This window comes from Corvus moneduloides, chromosome Z, assembly GCF_009650955.1.
Source record: "Corvus moneduloides isolate bCorMon1 chromosome Z, bCorMon1.pri, whole genome shotgun sequence".
NCBI lineage: Eukaryota > Metazoa > Chordata > Aves > Passeriformes > Corvidae > Corvus > Corvus moneduloides.
This window is the reverse complement of record NC_045511.1, coordinates 1453673-1470334: the sequence shown is the minus strand read 5'-3', so window position 1 is coordinate 1470334 and position 16662 is coordinate 1453673. Positions and strand designations below refer to the sequence as shown.

At 46.8% G+C, this 16662-nt stretch overlaps 1 protein-coding gene across 4 annotated transcripts in view; it reads right to left on the bottom strand.

Moving 5' to 3' along the window:
* MYO5B (myosin VB) overlaps positions 1-16662 on the bottom strand; it is a 149135-nt gene that overhangs the window by 64705 nt on the left and 67768 nt on the right. For all 4 annotated transcript variants that reach the window (XM_032095232.1, XM_032095234.1, XM_032095233.1 and 1 more), the window contains exons 12-15: positions 15524-15664; positions 7598-7720; positions 5681-5764; positions 473-619 (exon numbers count right to left, since the gene is read on the bottom strand). In XM_032095232.1, coding sequence (XP_031951123.1) covers positions 473-619; positions 5681-5764; positions 7598-7720; positions 15524-15664 — 495 coding nt within the window. The remainder of the gene's footprint in view (positions 1-472; positions 620-5680; positions 5765-7597; positions 7721-15523; positions 15665-16662) is intronic.

Here is a 16662-nt window from a genome sequence, read left to right as displayed (position 1 = left end):
TCAGAGAAGACACTGGGGGGTTGAGGGCTTCCAGTTCAAAGAGGTTCATGGGCAACAAAGCTTGGGTCTCTGCCCAGTTGGGTCTTTGAAACATCTCCAAGGATGGAGACAGCACAACCTCTCTGTGCCCCTGTGGAACTTTCTCACTGCCCACACGGGGAAAAAATGCTCCTTTTCTGAAGTGGTTTCAATTTATGAGCTCCACAGTACATTGGGACACAGTCCACTGAATCCCAGAGTGGCCTCCACCCTCCCCAGACCACATCTCAGCTGCTTTCAGTCAAGACTCCACAAGCCTGTTGTTCCAGAGGCACTGCTAGAAACCATCCAAAATGCACCAGTTGAACATGGATCGTGGGAAAGTCTCTTTCCACCATCAACAGCTTTTTATTTACCTCTTCTTCAAACTGAAGCAACAAGATCTTAACTGGATTTCTCTCTCGCTGACTGACTCACTCAAATCATACATTACCTGGTGTCCCACTGTTTTCCTGTGCTCCTTGTTGGCAGCTTTGAAGGCTGGCCTGGCAGAGCGGACGCTGATCCGGGGTGCTCCCTTTCCCACGGCAGTGGTGGGCACAGTGTCCTCTTCCTGGAATAAGTCTGCTACCATCTGATACTAAAACAAAAGGCAACACTTGAGCATCTCTGGCCCTGCTCACTGGGGAATGAACCCACCCAACTCCCATTGTTCAGGTCATTTCTCACTCATCCTAAACCTGGAAGGGGAAAAAGGGCAAGAAAGTGAAAGCAAGAAGAGTTGTCTACATAAACCATCAGCAGGACCATTGACCACTCTGTGCTGTAGTTCACAAAACCTTGAAATGTGCACATTAAATTGAATTAGCCAAAAAATAAAGGAGGCTGGATTGCTGAAGTCTTGCAAGGGCTCAAAACCTCCTGAACATGAGGTGACTCTTGCTCCCAAGACCTTGTTTCAGGGTGTTCATCCAGCCCTGACCCAGCAAGGATGCTGCCTGCACAGCACATACCCCAGGAAAAGATCTCCTGCGAGGACAGCCAGCTCCCACCACAGCCCCAGAGGCACCCTTGCTTTTCCAAACAATAGAGGAACACAAGCACTTCCTCACTAATTACCCACCTTTCAGGTGAACGAGCAGGGTGGCAGCAGCACTGCCATCCCACAGCCCTGGAAGCACCACATCTAGCTCATCAGATCCCTAAGTGTGGGATTTCTGGCAAGCCAGCAGCAACATTTCCGCTTCATAAACAGGAGAACAGGTGAGCTGGTAAATGCAGTTAATACGTTTATTATTATTATTATTATTTAGGGAGCATTCAAATTTACATTAGGCTGGGGAACCTGAATATTAAGTAAGCCCCCGTAAATCTGGTCTGGTTAGCAGGGCTGTTACACTTCCACATCTGGAATCCATCTACACACCCACACTGGCTACTGCCACAGCTGCACTTACATTCCAAGGGGAAATCCTTAAATGTAAGAAAACCTCTCTGCAGGTGGGATGTGATGTATCACCACCTGAGCTGGGCTCCCAGCCTGGTGACACTGCCAAAGCACCCACGATGTCTCCCAGCATGGACGCTGGAGCACCTGAGGGAGAGAACCACACTCCCCAGATCCACAGCACACCATGCCCAACACATCCACCCCAAAACCACTGGCACAAGGCAGTGGCAGCTGCACAGCACTCTTGCCCCCACCTCAGGCTCCTCCAAAAGCCCAACCTGGTTGTGTTTCCATTAAGATCCCAGGAAGAGTGCTCTGGTTTACCGCTTTTTAAACACAAACAGACAGCCCAGTGCCGTGAAGGGCTGCCTGGCTCTCTGCCACATCCCTGGGCTGAAACAAGAACGCTTCCAGCCCTGTCCTGTAGGCTGTTCTCACAGCTTGTTAGTACAGCAGCCTCAACACCACTGTGGGAAGGAAATGGTTTGCATTGCATGAGCAAATTGCTTGCAGGCCTGCTAAGGACCTGCTTCATACTCTCAGCTTTCACTGCTATCTCTGCAGCTCCCTCAACTCCTACCAAAATAAAGGCTCCCACGTTCTTCACCTGGCCCTCTATGCCTAAGAAAGACATCCTGACAGTTGTTGTGGATGACTCATCACCATCTGGGATGCTCTGACTCCTGCAAACACGGGACGTATGGATGGCACATGTACTGATGAAGACATCCAACACAGGCACTGTGTTACTACCTCACACCTAATGATGTGGTAAAACCCCTGGATGTAATCTTGGGCTTCAAAATATCTTCTCAACAGAGCTGGGAGTGCCACTGATCCCTCCATCCACTTGCCATCAATAACAGCAGCGCTTGTTCCTGAATAAGTGCTGGAGAAGGATCTCAGAGCCGAGCTCTCAGCCTGCATAATGCAAATCTGGTGAAACTGGGATCATCTCTAGCAGGAACCATTCCACAGGTTCCAGGGCGTAAGTAAGAAAAGACAGAACCCTCCTCCCCAGCTGGCAGAGTCAAAACCATTGGTGCATTATTTGTAATTACAGAGAACTGGAATGTAATACCTTCACAGCATGCCTGTATGCTTTCCATCAGCTTTCAAATAATTTTCCTTAATTCAAAGAACATCAGCTCTCAACTGTTTTGGCTGACCAGTGCTTACAGAACTAATTAACTGCTTTATAAAGTCTCTTTCACCATCTTGTTGATGGCATTAATTGCATTCTAATCAGCAGAAGGCAGTTCTGCCTTGGTGGGAGTGCTTCGTCAGCGATGCGCTTGCTGACAGGGAGGTGCTCAGGTCCTTGCTGTGTTAAATTCAGTGTTCCCCCTTGCCCTCTGTACTGCTTTAGTGGGAATGCAAAGAAGAGGGCAGGGAATGCTGTGTGCCAGCCTGATCCCGAGGACAGGACAAAGTCCTCGCAGCACAGCCCTCTGCAGCACAAATCTGAGCTTTAGTTAAATCTACACATCTGGGCAGCAGACTCAGCACTGCCACTGCTGCTTTTTCTGGTTTGGTGAGACCAGGTTGCTTTTTACAGCAAAACAAAATTGTTTTTAATTGTTTATAGCCCTGGAGGGCACACGGCAGCCAAGAGGCAAAAAAACAGCGTAATGATCTGCTGGCAGACAGGGGTTAGGGGCAGCAAGAGATCATCAGGTGCTGAAGGATTTGCAGGAGGAAGGTGACGATGCTCCTGCTGCTCTTCTTCCCAGAACAGCACAGGATCAACACGGGCTGATAGAAGCCACTGCTAGCATGTCGTTAAGGGAATGGCTTAAAGGTAGGAATTCATCAAACTATCTCTCAAAGGTTCTCAGACTGAAGTGCATTTCAGAGTGTTTTGTGCTGGGTCAGAGCAGTTGTGGCTGTCCCTGGATGCCTGGAAGTGTCCCAGGCCAGGTTGGACGGGGCTTGGAGCAACCTGGGATAGTGGAAGGTGTCCCTGCCCATGGCAGAGGGTGGCACTGGATGGGATTTAAGATCCCTTCCAACCCAGCTATTAAACAAAAGTCCAGCTTGCTCTGCTACTATATTGTGGTCCCTATATATGACAAGAGAGCCTTTATTTTATATCTCTGTTTTTAGGGAACGATTTCCAGGGTCTCCACCACTCGGCAACACACTGCTCCAATGAGTTACAATCTCTCCTCCACACCAACAGGAAGAAGTCAAACAGAAATCCTTATCAGACACTGCCAGTCCTGCAGCACTGACTCCAAGAGCAAGTTCAGTACTGGCTAAATAATTAATCATACAGCATCAATTATTCCTGGAGGTTACCTAGCATTTCTAATGAGCTCTAATCACGCCCAGTTTTTACCCTGGGAAGCTTCCTGAACATGCAGAGCTCTTGATTTGGGCATTATTAAAGCCCGGCTTCACAGTTATTAGTTTCACAACTACTCCCATGGATGAGAAAATTGCTCATCTTGCCATCTTCACATGAATTCCTTGCTGTGAAACAGCCAAGCCACTGACAGCAGTTAAATAATTTCCCATTCTCATCTCTCCTAACTTTGACAGGAACAAACTCCTGCTTAAAACGCTCCTAAAAATAATGCTTCCTCCATCTCCCTTCATCCCACTCCTTATTCAGGGTGGCATTTAGAAGGTCACAGCCAGCAATAAACCTAAGGGTGTCACAAAGAGAAGTCTAGATATGAGACACATTTGCTTGCAACATGCAGGGGGGGTTCAAAATCTGTAATGCAAAAAAAACCCTAAACCAACTTAACATGCTGGTCCATGCTGTGGAAGGCTTTGAAATGGTTTGGAGGAAAGCAGATGTATTCCTTCCTTAAACCACACACCAGGTTTGAAGGTACAGTGGTGCCCCAGAGTCACGCAGCCTGGATTTTGGCTGCTGGATGGTGAGTTGGACTTTGCAGGGCTGCATTTTCACACTAACTCCTCAATAAAAGCTTCACCTGGGAGAGAGGAGGTTGTTTAAAGTTTCAGCTCATTAATTGACAGACTCAAGGCTGCAGGGAAGAACTTTTGGTCTGGTTTTAAAACAACAAAGATTTGAAATTCCTTAGCTGTCTGTGTTACTGACACTTTTAACCCAACCTACCCAAATGCTGACAGGGAACAGGAGTATGGTACTGGAAGTCAATGTAAAATCTCCTCAATTTGTACAGAAAACTGTCAAATCTCTGACTTGGAACCCACTGCCCACTGGGTCATTTACTGCAGGCATGACCCACTCCAAAGCCTTCAGAGCCCCACAGCTCTTCTGCTTCCAACATCCCACCAAACCCACAGCCCACAGCGGGTTTTAAACACCAAGAGCCAAAAAAGCCTTTACCAGGAGATGTGGCATTCAAGGCCAGTCAATACATCCCCGTTGGCACTTGGTGCAATGAGATGTTGACAAGTTGTTTCTACAACACTTGGGAGAGGGGAGGTACATGGCACAGAATCTTGTAAGACACAAGAGACATCCAAGAGTGATCATTAGTATCTGTTAATTTGTTAAAGTTACACATTGGCAGCGGTGTAAAACAGCCCCACAGCAGCTGGAGTGTCTCAGAGTTCATGTTACATTTCTCTACTTTTCGAATAGTAATTATCAAAGTAATTAGAAGTCACAGGGACAAGTATGATGGATTACAACTAAGAGGAAGCTAAGATTAAGCTATTCTCACATACAGGGGGGATAGGACCAGCAAGGCCAGCCACACACAATAAACACACAACACTGGTGACAGCGGCTTTTAACCCCAGATCCCCTTGCTTTTGACCAGCCTGGTCTAGTGGAAGGTGTCCCATGGCAGGGGGCTGGAATGAGATGATCCCTAAGTTCTCTTCCAACCCAAATCATCCTGTGATTCTGTGGGTGATGGGTGACAGGTGGGGAGCTCTAAGCAAGAGTTAAGTGGGATTTACAATGCCCAAAACCTACCTGTTCCCAATTTTGGTGACCAGAAAAGAAGAGCATCAGCAGGTTTGGAAACTATTTTTGAGATGCATCTTGACAGGACACCAACACCAGAGTGAAGGAATTCTGACAACCGCACGCAACCACCCACATCCACACATGGGTGCGACTGTAACCCCCAGCACCCTCCTCTCCCCCCTTTTCCCCGCTCCACACCCCACTGATCTGGCTCTTTGGCTGCTGTCAGTGGCTGAGGGCAGCTGCATGCTAACACCCTCAGCCCGCTTGGCGTGGCACAGGGACACAGCTCAGCTCCAGCCTGGACGAGTGCTCTGACTCACTGCTTTTACCTTGCTGGCTTTCAGGATGTTGATCTGCTCCTCGTACACGGTGTCCCTGTTCTTCTCCAGAAACCCCTCGCTCTGGTATTCCACCTACCAGGACACAAAGGGGAGAAGCTCAGAGGGTCAAGTCCAAACACACAGGGACAAGGTGCTCCCACCACTCCCCTGCCATCGGGAGCTCACCCGAAAAACCTGAGAGGAGAAAGGAACAACTGGAATTTAAAGGTCGCTTTCTATCAAAAGAAGTGAATCTGAGTGAAAGCAAAACCCTTACTGCAAACACAGATTGTTTCTTAGTCATTAAATTGCTCAGTATGGAAACCAGGAGTAAAAAATGCAAGGATCATCAGTAACTCTACCCTCTCTTTTGTTCACTTCTCAGCTCCTTGTAAGTTAATCAATAAACCTCAAAATACGCCCTGGCTAAGTCTCTTGTAGGTCTCCAGGGTTTTGAAATTGCAGATGGCTGGGATGCAATTAAAAAAATTTAAATTTTAATTTTAAAAAACCCAATAATAATAATAATTTAGAGAGAACAGAAGAACATTTCTCTTTTTTTTTACATTTAAAAAAAGAGGAAAACTTGCTAAGAAGTATTGTTTGTGAGTGACCCATATGCAAAACCACTTGCCTAAGGAAAGGTGAGTACCAACCTTTGCCATGGAAAGTTGTGCCAGTTTGGCCAAATTTAGAAATACATCCTCTGAGAGAAGGCACAGCCACTCCTCCCCCCACCAGGTTTGGGAAAAATAAATTTTCCGCGAAGGAAAGTGAAAGAGATAAAAACTATTTATTTACCAAACACACGGGAAAAGGAAAATAATGCTGAATAATGAAAATTCGCTATGGAGAAAAATCCTAGGTAAGTGTCAGAGTCCTCCCTTTGGTATCCTTGGAGCTGGGGCTTGGCCCAGGGCCAGGCCCTCTGTGCCCAGTGGCAAGTCCTCCTGATGTGTTCTGATATTGAAGCAGTCCAGCAGAAAAGGGAGGAAATCCGAAATTCCAGGGAAGCAAAAAAAGTTCAACTCTCAGTCTCTCTCCAGAGAACAAGAAACTGAACAACTGGCCAAAAGCTGACTGGAAAAAAAAACCACAAGCCGGGTGCTTCCTCACTCCCCCACCGCAGCTGGAAAAAAAAGTCGCTATCTCTGTGTGACCTTGAACAAGCTGCAAACTGCTTTAAAAAAGTTTTGCTGTTTCTTCTTCCCCCTCTCAGGCTCAGTTTAAAGGCATAGAAAGGCACAAAAATTAATTTCTGGGCATAGGGCAGAGACATGGGATACACATCATAAAGCCACTCCAAGACAAAAGTGCCTCTGGCATCCAGGGAAAACCTGGTTAGAAGAAGTACCTGTATGTATCACAGCACCTGGATGCTGTCCATCTCCGCAGACACATCCCTGGGTTGATCTTTTTAATTTTTTTCTAACAAATGTGTGCAAACTTTTGAGATTCCTATTTGCTGTGAGTGACACCTGTCACGTCAGGGCTTCAGTGAAGCTGAAGCCCACAGACAAGACCCCTGAGCACCAGGCACTGGGATTTGGTTCAGTTTAGTGCCACAGTTGCTATCCTCTCCCTCGGGATGGTAAGATCTGCCCAGGAACACCTCTCACCTCCTCCCACACTATGCCTTGCTGACACTCACAGCTCCTGCTCCTCAAACACATTTCCAACACATTTTCTGCCAAGCTGCCCTTACAGAAATCCATTTCACTGCAGCTTTGGGAAAGAGGATTTTTCTCTACTCGAGAAGCACGACAATGCACAGCTCAGAGCCACAGATGGAAGGCTGACCTCCTCAGAGCTGATGCAGATTTGAGCACCGAGCCGCAATCACCAAGGAGCAGCTCACAGGGGCGATCAGCTGATTTCCCTGCGGGAGGCTTTCCTGTCCCTGCTGTGTGTTTCCCAGGTAGGTACCTTGTCAGCGAAGTGCAGGACAATGAAGGAGGTGTTGGACATGCGTGGCTTCTGGAAGTGCTGGCTGGCGGCGTGGCGGTCGTACAGCTTCTGCGCCCAGTTCTGGTCCGTGCCCTTGGGCACCTGCACGGGGACAAAGGGGACAGTGCCAGGGCCAGGTGGAGCTTTGTGTTCATGTACTTTAGTGACAAACATATTGAAACTGCCTTTCCAGCCAGGAAACACCCAAATGTCGGTTCTGTTCCAGCAGCCGGAACGGCTCTTGCAGGAAAAAACGGCGAAACGAACCAACCAAACGAAATAAACAAACAAAAAATCCCAAACAAACAAAAAACCAACCAAACCAAAAACCCCAAAACAAACAAAAAAAAAAAAACACAAACCCTGAAACAAAACAAAAACAAAACCAAAAACAAACAAAACAAAACAACAAAAAAAAACCAAACACCCAAACCCCCAAAAACAGCCACCAAAACAAACAAAACCAAACCAAAGACCAACAAAAAACCCAATACCTCCCCCCCCAAAAAAAACAAACAAAAAGAACAAACAAAAAAACCCCAACGAAAACAAACCCAGAACCAAACAAAAAAACCCAAAACAAAACCCAAATATACCCCCTGCCCCAAACAACTACAAAAACCCACTAATATATAACCCAGAAATATTTGGGAAGTATTTTTACACTTAAGATACATTAATTACTCAGGCACCAACATTATTTTTTAATGCGATTTTAGGTGACAGAATAGCTTCCAGAAACTGCCACGTGAGGCCACATGCATGAAGTTCTGGTTTATTTAATTTAAAATAATAGTGCTAATACAATGGTGATTCTAAAGTATCTAAATTAAATAAAAATAAAATTAAAAGTCTTCAGAAAGCTGAAGCTTCAGCAGGCTTGGGCTGGGACCACTTAGATCCCAATTCCAGGATGCTTTAACCCCAGTTATAGGGTTGGGACTTCAGACCCACACACCTGCCCTACTGCAGGCAAATGATTCCCTTCTCCCCTTCCCACCCATCCAACCTCCTGTGCCACGGATGTCCTGGATGCCAAACCCTCCTTCTGCCTCCTGTTTATACCAAAATCAGGGTGCAGAGGTCTGTGTGGACCTGCCTTTGAAATCATTTGGCCATGGTACACCAAGATACCAGGTGTTGCCCAAGAAATTGGCTTGGTAGGACAGGGCAGAGAATGGAAACATCCTAAAAAGTGGCAGGGACTTTAAAAAACCCTCACAGAACTACCTGTGCAGCAAAGGAATGGGCTAATTCCACAAATCAGTTAAAGCAGGGCTTGAGCTTCCCTTCCTCCTCAGCACCTGCAGTTTTCACCCACTAAACAAGGGTGAAATTAAGTCAGTGCAATATATTTTCAAGATCGGGGAATTTTATTTTTGTTATTTTATTATTTTCTAAGCACACACAGCTGCACAGCAGCATATAACAACCTGCTGCACCTTCTAATACTAAATACATCTCTACACTTCACATAAAAACTCATTATTTTAGGATATGCCTAGGTCCCTCTCCGCTAACCAGCCAAAACCCCCCAAAAACTCTCCAAAAAACATTTGGGCACTTGAGGAAAGCACCTGTACATATCTTTTATTTTGTACTTTTCCAGCCCAGTCTTGAAAACCAAAGGAAACGAGGAGTGAAGCTGTTCCTTTGGGGTCTGAGAGCCACCTCTGACGAGGTTCATCCCCATCCCATGGATCACTGCTGAGCACAGCAATAGCTGCACATACACACACACACACACATATATTTTTTTTTAACAAGAAAAATGGCTAATTGTATAATTAGGTTAGAAAAAGAGATGGTTCAGAAGAAAAGTCTCAGGCAATATCTAAACTTAGATGGGACAAAGCCTAGAAACCACAGAACAACTGTGCAGCAGCAGGCAGAGCTCTGGATCATCCATCAGGACTTTACATAGACCTTTATATGAAAAATGACAGAGGAAATAGGGACAGAGAACATGAAGAAGGAAAACATGAGACAGGTGAGGAATATTTCTTTATGCTGTTCTGAAACAGCCTTTGATTTCATGACAGCAAACTAAAACATGTCAGATGGGTTCTGGACAGAAGAATAAGAATCTCCTGCCAATCCCTGCTAATGAGGGTGAATTAAAAGCAGCAGCCTTTCATGCAAGCCATGTTCCCTCATATTTATTTATATTTTACAGTTTTTAAGCGTAGCCAATTATGGATATATACAGAAATAACACAGACTATAAATATTGAAAGACACTTAGCTATGCAATTATATACATATTTTATTTATGCAAGGTAAGACTCGCATGTTTAAACTATGGGGTCATATAAATGTAGATGTGTTTCTTTTCATGGGTTATATTTAATATTTACATGCAAAAACATCCTTTCTGGAGCTATCACTGGGTGCCTCCCATGCAGGAGTAAGCCACAGGTGCAGAGCAGGAGCTCTGCAGCCACCTTGAGCCAGATTTATCCTGCAGCAGCTCTCCTCCAGACCATCCACTTTGCTGAAAAACCCGCTTATCTCGGAACTGAACTTCAAAGGCATCGCTCCTGCCTCCCAGAATGAGGGTTTGCCATACCCTGCTCACCGTCCTGCAGCCTGAGTATTTTTAGCTGCCTGAGAAGCACCTGATAGGGACCAAGTTCCAGAGATAAAAACTAACAAGGCCATTATCTGCACTATTATAACAGCTTTTGGTATTAGCTTGGCAGTTTGAGGCCCTTAGAGCAACTGAGGAAGTTATTTAGAGGATATCTCATCTTTTTTTCAGGGGATGGGCAAGAGGAAAAGCGACTGCCTTGCGAGTTTTGTACGGAATCCTTAAACAGGATAAAGCTGATACCAGGAATTGCACAAGGTCACTGCCTGTGCTCATCTGTCCCCACCGTGCCTCCGCCTGTCACGGGAAGGGTCCCCTCCCCTCTAGATTTACTGTCCCCAGCACTGCCAGGAGCTGCTGCAACCAAAATCACATCCACCCACTGCAGCCAGGGCCAGCCCCACAGGATCCATCTGCCCATTCTGCATCCCAGCATCAAGCACCCCCCGAGAACCCGCCAGCCATATGAAGAGATGCTTGGAACCACCTGGCATAAAGGCTGAGATTCCCTCCACCACCACCTCCAACAGAAGGACAATTAAATGGATGAAAGAAACAAAGGTCAATGGCTTAAGGTGAAGGAGGGTAGATTTAGATTATGTATTAGAAAGAAACTCCTCCCTGCGAGGGTGGCACAGGGTGCCCAGAGCAGCTGTGGCTGCCCCTGGATCCCTGGCAGTGTCCAAGGCAAAGTTGGACGGGACTTGGAGCAACCTGGGACAGTGGAAGGTGTCCCTGCCCATGGCAGGGGGTGGAACTGGATGAGCTTTAAGGTCCCTTCCCACCCAAACCATTCAGGGATTCTGTGATTCAAACCTAATGATCTAAATGCCAACGCTCAGAAAACACAGTAGGAACTATTCACATTTTATTTCTTTTCTCCGTAGCACTCCAATATAAGTCAAAGCCTGAAAAGAGCCTGGGCTGCTTCTGCACTCCAGAAACACGTTCCACTACAAGTGATGTGCCTGACTTTGAAGGCATCAGAGCTGACAGCGTGACGTAGGGGAGCCTGTTCTGCCCACGCATTGAGCGGCCCGCCCGAGAGGAAAGCCCAGGGGTCCAACCTCTGTGTATCTGCTCGTGGAGCAGAAATCCCCCCTGGACAGGAAGGCCATGTGCTAATTTCTGATGTCCAAAAAACTAACGAGTCCAGACAAGGAAAACACATTTGCTCAGATCCCCAGGTTCGCAGCGATGCACAGAGACAAGCGGGATGAACACCAGTCGGCCTGAAGCGGAGTAAAGTGTTCCTGGCACTTGACAGAAGGACACAGCAAAGGTTAAAGAGCATCTTCTCAACAGCGCTAGAAAATGCATTTGGCACATTAGCAGCATAACACAGTGGCAACGTGCCATGAAACACAGAATGGAGCCACAACGGAGCTCAAGAACATGCAGGACTTCGTGGGTTTGGTGAGACACATCTCCCTTTGGCAGCCTCAGGGTCAGGCTGCTCCACAGCAGAAAGATCCCTCAGGAATCTTGGACAACGATGATGACATTGACACGTGAACCCTTCCAATCAGCCTGTTCTTGATTGAACCCTTTTGGATGCACTTACTGGAAATGGACACTTCTTTTTTCATTATTTTTTTCATTCCCATTCCCATGCCAACAGCATAGGTGAAAACAAGGAAACAGTGAGGTACCAGCAGGACATCTTACGGAGAAACCTGGGCATCCACAGCAACCTCTCACTGCACTCCCAAACAGAACCACAGAATATCCTGAGCTGGAAGGGACCCACAAGGACTAACAATGTCCAACTCCTGGCCCTGCACAGGACCGCCTCAAAAATCCCACCCTGTGCCAGAGAGCATTGTCCCAGGCACTTGGGAAGGGTTTGGAAGACCGGCAGCACTCCCACATGGCATGGAGTTTCAGCCTGAAAAGCAGGACAGCTCATCCAGCTCTGACAGAGGCTCGAGTGCACTTCTGAAAGTTTTCTGTTTCCTCTAAGGATAACTTAAACCTCTTGAAAAACCAATCCCAACTGGCTGCTCCTCTTCAGAGAGTGCAAGTCACTCCACGTTTCCTCAGAACTCAAAGCATTCAGAGTCTTCCAAAGTGTGCTGTCCCCTCCACCAAAGTAACTCCCTCCACAAGTGCAACCATACCCTAAATCCATTCCAGGCATCCAAGCAATCTTCCCACAACTGGATTTAGAGAAGACAGCCTCCATCCTTCATTTCTTCTGACAGACTCTACTCTTTTCCCAATTTCCCCCTTAGCCCCACAGTGACTGCATCCACCCTTCACAGCCCAAAAGAAGGGAGGTTCTCCTGGATGCCCTTCTGCCCTTTCCCACCTCTTTGGGCTCATCAGTTTGTGCTACAGCACGTCAGCGTCCCACCATCGTGGTGGCCTTGGTTTCTGGCCAAGGCCTTTTCTGAGCAGGGGACATGAACTCTCGCTGTTCCTCTGGCATCAGAGCAAAATCAAGAGGTTCTAAAAGCTATGGATCCAGGCAGGTGAAACTCCAGTGCAGGAGACAGGGAAAAGGCTCTTCAAGGACTCCAGGGTCCCTTAGCAGAGGACACAAGTCACAGTCCAGAGAGATTGTAAGGGTTCCTGGGCAGACCAAGGATGTAACAGGAGGTAGGACCAAATGAGCCCCAGAAGCCACCTCCAACCTTAGCAACAGCTTTCAACTCCTATGATTTCAAAACTGTTTAAAAAACCCCAAACATAAACATCTCCCTCCTGGAAAGGGATTTTTCACAAAGGCATGGAGGGACAGGACACAGGGAATGGCTTCCCAGTGCCAGAGGGCAGGGATGGATGGGATATTGGGAAGGAATTCTTCCCTGTGCGGGTGGGGAGCCCCTGGCACAGGGTTGCCCAGAGCAGCTGTGGCTGCCCCTGAATCCCTGGCAGTGTCCAAGGCCAGGATGGATGGAGCTTGGAGCAGCCTGGGATAGTAAAAGGGGTGGAGGAGGGGGTCCAGCAGGATGATCTTTAAGGTCCAGACCAAACCATTCTGTGATTCTGTGGTTCGTTCCATGATTCTATATTCTAAAGTCTGTTTTAAGAACTAGGGTTTTTCTCATTAGCTTTCATGAGACAGGTTTAGTCCTTAACACTCCAATCCCAGTTCAAGAGCCCTCTCTTTCGCTGCCAATTCTTATGTCAATTTTTCCCTAAACAGCAACAAGATTATCCTAGGACCTCCACTTCCTGAACTGCTTCAGCAAGCACCCAGCCACCTCCCCCCCAACCACACACTAAGGATTAAAAAATACCCCCATACTGTGAAGCAAGAACATTAGTGACAAACCCTCTGCATTTGCACTAAAGCTTCATTATGTACCAAATACTCCCCTGACGCCATTTCACATCCCAGAGTGTTTTTATCCACCGCTGGAGGTTCTAACGAGGTGGCATGTAATTACCCTATTGTGGTCCCACCCCAGGAGGTGAAACACTGCCGTGGGGGTGAAGGTTTTAGTCCATAAACTGCTGCTTTCAGCTGACAGGTTTTGCTGAAATTTTCATAAATCTGGAGAACACTTGCAGGTTGTTATAAAAGAGGTGATTACAGGGCCAGTAATAAGGGTTTGTGACTAATGACAGCATCCCTCACTGACAGGTAAACACCCAGAAAATTGGCATTTGATGAGAAGGGGGAAGGAATAGATCTTGTGTTTCTTTTTTTCTTTTTCTTTTTTTTTTTTTTTTTTTTGTTCAAAAAATAAGTATGGATGAAAAAAGCAGTGCCAGGCAGATCTGCTGCTGGTACATGGGAGCTGCAATGTCACCACCAGCAATGCCACCAGCAGCAACCAGTGCCAGGTGCTCCAGAGAGGAGCCGAGGATGTTACTCCCAACACCAGGGAAACTTTCCTTTTGGTCCTCACAGCATCCAGGAGACAGTTTAGGCCTGCAAAATTTAATGGGCTTAATAGCACAGAGACCAGATGAAATGGTGCTGAATATCAAACAAATAATCTGAGCCTCCTTCTGAGCCAGCACTGCCAGAAATGCTATTTTTAAGGACATCAAACTAAGTCTAATTTGTTCTCATTTTTAAGGAGATTTTCCTGAGAGCAGATTTGAAAAGGGCAAAGGCCCAACTCTGGCTCACCCCAAAGAGGTAGCCAGAGTATCTGTGGCACACACCAGGGCTGAGCTCATGGGATGTGCAGGCTGGGACAGCCCCATCGTGCCTGGGAAGGCAGCCCTGGTACTTGGAGGACAGCAAACACTCCAAAGGCCACCCCCCTTCCAGACAAAGACAGGTCCTACATCCTTGTCCAGGGAAACTAGTCTAAATAATGGATCCAAACCCTTTCCCTCTGGTGCAACAGGACACTTGTGTTCTTGGGCCGCCAGATCTGTCCTGTACACATGAATACAACAGACACAACAAGAACTCCTTGGGTCCTTCTTACCGCCTTGGCTATGCTTACCTACTTCAGCTCTCCCAACACTTTGCCTCACTCCTCCCTGCCTTTGTTCAAAAACACTGGAAGCCCTCCCACAGTCAGAAAGACATTTCCTGGCACAGAATACATCCAAGTCTCAACTAAAACCCTTTCTGAGGACAACTTGGACCACCCCACAGCAACACCAGGCTGAGGCTCCTCAAGGCAGCCACACCCAGCAGGAAAGCAGACCCCATCACCTTCCAACAGGACATCTTCAGCATCAAAGACCTTCAAAACAGACATCCCAACTTCCCAAGGAAACCTGCCCTCTGACATTTCTTGTTCCTAGGTATATTTGATTATTCATGACTGAACGATGTGTGGACAAGGAGTCCAGCCTTTCTTACGGATTGTCATCAAGGTTTGCCACAATGGCTTTTCTTCTCAGCTTTCAAACAAGATTTCACTTTGGCCAGTATGAGAGAGAGAGAGGGCAAAAGTGAGCAAATTGTTCTCCAACATTACAAGTCTCTGAAGTTTGTGACTAAATGCAATAAGCTTTACCTTAAAGAGCTGCTGCAAGAGGACTCAGGTTTCCCCTGAGACAAAATAAGGCTTGAGAGGAGCACCAGCTCCTGGGCAATGCCAAAGACATCAGGTCTCAATCAATGGCTATTCCTCAGTACAGCCAGGCTAGACACAAAAGCACTGGCTGCACGTGGTCAGTGCAGGTACCCAGATTTGGAGCAAACACCTGCCCAGGAGGCTCTGAAGTGCTCCAAACCAAAGCAAATGCCAGCTCAAACCTATTCTCACCATGAGCACAGTATCAACACACATGAAAGGAGATGTTTACCAACTTGCAAGACACCACAGGTTAAAGCCCATTCTTTGATCTTTTATAAAAACAAAACCACTGGCAAAAAAGTGGGAGGTCCTCTTTACCTTGCACTCTTCATCCAGCAGGTCCAGAATCCCAAGCTTGGCCTCTATCAGGTCTATGCAGGGCTGGTTGTCATAGAAGTCTATGAGAGTCCAAGGGATTTCCTCCTTCATGTACTCTTCTTGTTCCAGCTTAAACACGTGCTGGGAGGGGGAGAAAGCAGAGTCACTAGGTGTGACACTAGCCAGCAGGGCACAGCCCCCCCCACCTTGTCCCTGCTGGAGCTCAGCATTCCATGAGCACATCCAGAAGCCAAAGAGGCCCTAGGTGCCCTCACATAGCCCTGCCATTTATACAGCCTAGCTCCTGGCAGGGAAAATAGAACCATTACACTGGGAAGCCACAGCGCAGGGAAAAAGAAGGCTTTAAATGACTTTCACTACAAAACGACTGAAGCTGTCACTGCGTCGAGGTGGAAGCCATATACTGATGTGGCAATGACAAATATATCTCTTGGGCTGACAAAAATCCTCCTCTGCTTTATTGCTCTGCTGATTAAAGCAGTGACCTGAAGCAGGTTCACAAACTGGGAGCCCAGCCAGGGCTCAGAGCCCGTGTCCCCATCTGCGAGCAGGGCTCCACAAAGAGCACCCATCATCCTAGAAGGGGTATCAGCAGCAGCATCTGACTGACTCAGGGATGCTTCTACTGAAAATTCTTTTTTAGAAGAACTTATAATAAAAAAATCTTTGCATGGCTTACGTATCTCAGGCCTCTGCCCAAGCAGATAAATTGTCTCTGGCTATTTCTGAGATACCCTAAAGCATATTAAAAAATGATTTTTCAAATGGACTTTTCTTTCCCCTTCGAAGATAGCTTTTTAAAATCTCTTCAAACATGTCATCTTGGAGCTTGAATTTATAAGCTTCAGAAGTGATAGTTAGACATACCAAGTAAGATATGAATAGTGCAAATACAATCCATAATTTACTTTTCATTTTTAGCAGCAGTGATCTATCTGATGCATTAGATAGACTGCAAATGTTCATGTCCATGCATATGATATGGTTTCAAAGGGCCAAACTAATCTGCAGTACTTAAACGCTCAAATTCAACAAGTTTTCTCCTGCATCCTGAAATTAACAGTAATTTTTTCCCTACTTAAAACCAAAGCAGAAGGCAACCCCTTACTGGTTTCATT